The 6,383-nt window shown below is 52.6% G+C and overlaps 1 protein-coding gene across 1 annotated transcript in view; it reads right to left on the bottom strand.

Moving 5' to 3' along the window:
• Positions 1–6: 6 nt before the first annotated feature.
• WRN (WRN RecQ like helicase) overlaps positions 7–6,383 on the bottom strand; it is a 124,040-nt gene continuing 117,663 nt past the window's right edge. Inside the window, exons 36-37 of the mRNA XM_027767765.1 lie at positions 1,793–1,989; positions 7–521 (exon numbers count right to left, since the gene is read on the bottom strand). Coding sequence (XP_027623566.1) covers positions 402–521; positions 1,793–1,989 — 317 coding nt within the window. The 3' untranslated portion in view covers positions 7–401. The remainder of the gene's footprint in view (positions 522–1,792; positions 1,990–6,383) is intronic.

The following is a 6,383-nucleotide window of genomic DNA, read 5'->3' on the forward strand; positions in this document are numbered from 1 at the left end:
GGTTCAGCAACGTGCCTAAGCGCTTCGTCAGAAGACAGTACACCAGTCTGTGCAACAGGGAGCTCTCCCACTCACAGACGGCGCTCTGCAATGTGAGAACGCCTGATATCGAGCGAGCACCACTGCTCTGCCGTGCGGATGAAACCACAGCGCACTGCACTTCGCAGACACGCAGCACACAGGGCAGGCCAGGGCTGCTGCAGCGCCACAGCGCCCCAGAGTCCACCCCACGGCCGCCGCGTCCGGCACCCGTGTCGGCTCACGGACCAGCTCTTCAATAACAGGCAACTGTACTTCGAGGCCGGAAGAATTCCTGGGCTGAACCGTGACCCCGCCTTGCAGGAGTGAAAAATGGCTCTCCTCTCACACACAGGACAGTGACCGTCCTGGCAACTGCATACCTAACTGAAAAGGCCTCTCTTTTCTGTTTTGGCTGCTGATTTCCTGCTGGGGCCAGGGATACTCTCATCTCCTTTGGTGAGCCACTCAGGTAATTTTCTCTTTGAGGTTCCAGATGAAGTCTACAGGAAATAAAGATAAAAATAAATCTTCATACCACTGAGGATGTGAGTGGGCTGCAGAAACAACACGGTCCCCACGTATGCACCCCCTGCTCCCCAGCCAACCCAGCAGGAGGCCCAGTGGGGACATGCCAGACGTACCATGTGGCTGGAGGGGTGGAGGGGTGGGTGAGCCCCAGCAAGGTGAGACCCGGTCAAGGTACCCGCCCTCCTCCCTCACACATGAAATAAATACATAAAACCGAAAGAGAACTACTAGATAGCACGAGCAAAACTCCACTGTACGCCAGCAGGTGGCGTGCAGGTGAAGATGGCTCAGTCTCACATGGCTGACTCTACGGTTGGAAGTCCAGACCCTGAGGCTTGGAAATCTCACCAGGCGAGTGTGTGTGAGTGCCCCAAATTACAGGGACATGGAGAAGGGACTGTGACACGGCCACCCCCCAGGGGGTGATTTCTCACTTTCCCTTTCTCTTTCTCTGTCCTCTCTGGCGAGTGCACAAGGCCTATAGCAAAATAAATACATAAAAATAACTTATTTTTAAAAATCTGCCAAAAAAACACTAAAGTTTTTCTCAGGAAACTCAAACTGTCAGCAAATAATAAAAAGCCACTAGGGACCAGCAAATGGCATAATGGTTACATCGCTGGACTCCCACCTAGTTGACTGCAGTTCAAGTCCCCGACCCAGCAGCTTAAAACCCACGCCGGGCATGTGTGTGCCAAGATCCTGAGACGAGAATGGAGAAGGGACTGTGGTGTGGCCATTCCCCCAGGGCGATGTCTCACTCTGTCTGTCTGTCTCTCTGGTGAGCGCACGCACCCTATAGCAAAAACCTCTCTGAAATAAGAAGGCACGGCAGCATGAAGGCCCGTGAGGCAGCAGCGTGTCGGGGAAGGAGCCTCAACTCGGCAGGGCTGACACTCCTGGCGGGTATTTACAGAGAACATGGTCCTGTTCTCCTTAGCGACACGGACCGCCCACGGACAACTCCGTGTGCCAGCTCGGAGAGACGAAAAGCTTCTGGGCTGTGGTCAGCGTGAGCACGGGGACCCGGCTGACGCCCTACACTGGAAGCAAGATACAGAAGGACTGAAGTCCCCTACCGTCTTCTAGAAATCACTTTTCTCAGATCCTATTTTAAAAAGCAAAGCACACAGGGAAGAAGTCATCTCACAGCAGAGCTCCCGCACCTAACCAGCTCAGCGCCCAAGCATCAGAGCACGCGGGGCGCAGTGCACGGAGCTGCCACCCTCGGAACCGTGCCTACCTCTCCCCTGCTGCTCCTGGCGCTTGGACAGCTCTGCTCCGAGCGGGAGGGACATCCCTGTGGGCTGGAAGTCCGCGGAGGGCAGCGTGGCAGTCGGCTGTCACCCCCCTTCTGCAGGATGTCAATGGCCATGTAGATGAGGTAGGTGCCGATGTCCTTGGGGACCAGCGTCCTGATGAGCATCACTTTACTCATATCTGTGAGACACGGAACGACTCACTCTGAGTAAATTATTCTGAACACTTCAGAAAATCGAAGTGCTGGGTCAGTGAAACGTTCTGTGGAAAGGAAGAAGGAAGGTGGCCAGAGAACGTCCTCCACTCTGAACTGCCCACAGCCCCGCGGAACAGAAAGGGGTGAGCAGCCCGTCCACTCCCGAGTCGCCGCAGTCCTGCCTTCGCCATCCACGGGTCAGTCGGTGCCGAGGACCCTGCCCCAGCTGCGCCCTCACACTCTGCGTGGGCTGCCCTGGGAGCGGGAAACCAGCCACGGCTCTTTGTAAAGAAAACCGTGCTTCACATTCCGAACACTATTACAAGCGGTTTTTTTCCTGAAAACAACTTGGCCTTAAAATAGAAGCTAATCATTTATAAATATGCCTCTAAAAAAGGACCCTTCCAGGGCACGGCACCACAAAGACAGCAAGGTTGAAACGCATGCTATGAGTTCTCTGGGGCACTGTGCGTCTCATCTTCAGAGTCACGTGACTCGTCACTTTTCCTAACTCAGAACTAGCTCGGTCCCGTCGGCATCTTCACACTCCTCTGGTCAGAGTGCACCCTGCGGGCAGATGGCGGGGAGGTCTCACGCTGGCAACGCCACCTTCATCCCCGTGCTCCGGAGGCAACAGAACTAAGACGCTCAGAACCTACTCACTCATCTTCATCCTGACACCCGGTTCAAATCAGTAATCAGAAACGAAGAGCTTTTCAAGTTTATTACTTATCTCTTCCATGAGAGAAAGGCACCACCACGGGGCGTTCCCACCGTGAGCCACACCACGGCTGAGGGAGGTCCTGGAGGCAAACCTTCACCTTCCCCACACAGGTCTGTGTGCATCTGCCATGTGCCACCTGCTGGGGCAGCCACGCATTTTTTTTTTTTTTTGAGAGGTTTTCTCCTATAGGGCGCGTGCGCTCGCCAGAAAGACAGAGACAGAGAGACAGAAAGCAAGAAATCACCCCCCGGGGGGATGGCCACGCCGCAATCCCTTCTCCTCCACTCTCCTCTCAGGATCTTGGGCACGCACACACACACGCCCGGCATGAGTTTAAGCCACCGGGTCCAGGACGTGAACCATGGTCAACTACATGGGAGTCCAGCAACATAGCCATTACACCGACTGCTGTCCCAACAGCCACGCATTCTTAAATGCCACCCTGCAACGGTGGTCCACAGGTCATTACGGATTTTAGGCTCATGCTCTCCTTCTTGCCAAAGTCTTGCACTTGTTGCTCTGCTATCCGGATGTCCCGAACACACTACAGTTCAAAACACAAAGAGCAGAACCAAACCAAAGGCAGGGAGAGAATTACACGAGGACACTGCGTATCCAAGTGACTAGACCGTCAGGACGTCGGACTGGTGCTGGCGAAGCCTGAAAAGAGACACGAACACGTCTGTGGGCAACAGAGCTAGCAGCCGACCTTCATGGTCGTCGGAGATGTCACTGGTCCCTTGACTTCAAGACCCTCCCACCTCTGCCGAAACCCGCCAACCTCACTGCCTCATCACCATTTCATGGCCACAGAGGATCCTGGGAGGGCCAGGAGAGCTGGGCGAGTTCCATTTCTGTGCTCATACCCCAGAGCCGGGACACGGCAGCCACCACTGAGCATGGGGACCCAGGGACGATGCCTCACATTTGAGCAGCTCTGGTTAATCCAAATGTAAAGCTGAAAACTGATGATCTGACTCCATTTTCAAAAATGTTTTAAGTATTGGGTTCTCAGAAAAGTCATTAGGAATTTTCCGTGCAAAAATGTGTCATGACTTTTCCAACAACCTAATATTTTGGAACAGCTAAGGGAGGCTAATCTACTTTGTTCTGGGGTAAACGGGATAAAAGCTAAGCAGATTAAACATTTCCAATTAAAATTCAGTATCTAAAGTAAGATACACTGTACATGTAAAATACACAGCTGGTTTCAAAGGCTTATTACAGAAGAGAGTATGAAATACCTCATTAATAGTTTTTGTCGATTATATGTCCAAATAGCGACATTTAGCTACGCTGGCTGGGCTAGGTGAAAAATCCACTGCAGCGCCGGCTTCTTCTGAAGTGGCTACGGAAAGCTGGCCTTGCGCATGCGACGCCCACGCCACTCCTGTGTGGCAGCTCGGCTCCAGGCCGCACGCCGTCCGCACGCTGAGCAGCTGCACGCTGAGCTAGCCAGGTTAACTACGCTTCCCTAACTTCTTCATAACGTACGTGGGGTACTTACAAACCATGTTTTCTTGGAAAACATGTCACAGGATCTTGAGCCGCCATAATGTATCACAGTACAATGGACTAGATGAGTGTTTTAGAACATGAAGCATTATATTCCATTTGATCCATCTATTTCTAAAGTTAGAATGTCTTTTTAATGTAAAACTATGAAGTATAAACATTTGCCTGTGGCTTAACCTTCATTAATGATTTATCAGTCTAGGAAGTGCACAGTTCCGGGTATAATTAGAAAACTCATGTATGTTCTCACGTGGTTCTTTAAGCAGGCTATTTCTATCTCGAGTTACTCTGCGTCATATACACAACCACAACCAAGCAGCACTGAGCTTACACATGCATCTTGCTCTATTCTAACTTCAGGTAAGGAGGGGCTGCAAGCACTGGCAGCAGGCTGGCTGGCCACGCCCCCAGGGACAGCATGCTGGATGGCCACAGCCCTGGAGGGCTGCACACCCCTGGAGGGCTGCAGGCTGGCCCGCCGCCCCCGGGGGCGACCGTCAGGACGTCGGACTGGTGCTGGCGAAGCCTGAAAAGAGACACGAACACGTCTGTGGGCAACAGAGCTAGCAGCCGACCTTCATGGTCGTCGGAGATGTCACTGGTCCCTTGACTTCAAGACCCTCCCACCTCTGCCGAAACCCGCCAACCTCACTGCCTCATCACCATTTCATGGCCACAGAGGATCCTGGGAGGGCCAGGAGAGCTGGGCGAGTTCCATTTCTGTGCTCATACCCCAGAGCCGGGACACGGCAGCCACCACTGAGCATGGGGACCCAGGGACGATGCCTCACATTTGAGCAGCTCTGGTTAATCCAAATGTAAAGCTGAAAACTGATGATCTGACTCCATTTTCAAAAATGTTTTAAGTATTGGGTTCTCAGAAAAGTCATTAGGAATTTTCCGTGCAAAAATGTGTCATGACTTTTCCAACAACCTAATATTTTGGAACAGCTAAGGGAGGCTAATCTACTTTGTTCTGGGGTAAACGGGATAAAAGCTAAGCAGATTAAACATTTCCAATTAAAATTCAGTATCTAAAGTAAGATACACTGTACATGTAAAATACACAGCTGGTTTCAAAGGCTTATTACAGAAGAGAGTATGAAATACCTCATTAATAGTTTTTGTCGATTATATGTCCAAATAGCGACATTTAGCTACGCTGGCTGGGCTAGGTGAAAAATCCACTGCAGCGCCGGCTTCTTCTGAAGTGGCTACGGAAAGCTGGCCTTGCGCATGCGACGCCCACGCCACTCCTGTGTGGCAGCTCGGCTCCAGGCCGCACGCCGTCCGCACGCTGAGCAGCTGCACGCTGAGCTAGCCAGGTTAACTACGCTTCCCTAACTTCTTCATAACGTACGTGGGGTACTTACAAACCATGTTTTCTTGGAAAACATGTCACAGGATCTTGAGCCGCCATAATGTATCACAGTACAATGGACTAGATGAGTGTTTTAGAACATGAAGCATTATATTCCATTTGATCCATCTATTTCTAAAGTTAGAATGTCTTTTTAATGTAAAACTATGAAGTATAAACATTTGCCTGTGGCTTAACCTTCATTAATGATTTATCAGTCTAGGAAGTGCACAGTTCCGGGTATAATTAGAAAACTCATGTATGTTCTCACGTGGTTCTTTAAGCAGGCTATTTCTATCTCGAGTTACTCTGCGTCATATACACAACCACAACCAAGCAGCACTGAGCTTACACATGCATCTTGCTCTATTCTAACTTCAGGTAAGGAGGGGCTGCAAGCACTGGCAGCAGGCTGGCTGGCCACGCCCCCAGGGACAGCATGCTGGATGGCCACAGCCCTGGAGGGCTGCACACCCCTGGAGGGCTGCAGGCTGGCCAGCCGCCCCCGGGTGATGGAGGAGAGTTCATGCTGCCTCGCTGACCTGGCCGCCCCCGGGTGACAGAGGAGAGCTCACGCTGCCTCGCTGACCCGGCAGCCCCCGGGTGACAGAGGAGAGCTCACGCTGCCTCGCTGACCCGGCAGTCCCCGGGTGACGGAGGAGAGCTCACGCTGCCTCGCTGACCTGGCAGTCCCCGGGTGACGGAGAGCTCACGCTGCCTCGCTCTCCTGGCAGCCCCCTGGGGGACGGGGGGGGGCCACCCGGGCCCACCGCGCCGGG

Source organism: Tupaia chinensis, unplaced genomic scaffold (genome assembly GCF_000334495.1).
Source record: "Tupaia chinensis unplaced genomic scaffold, TupChi_1.0 Scaffold144602_1, whole genome shotgun sequence".
Lineage (NCBI taxonomy): Eukaryota > Metazoa > Chordata > Mammalia > Scandentia > Tupaiidae > Tupaia > Tupaia belangeri.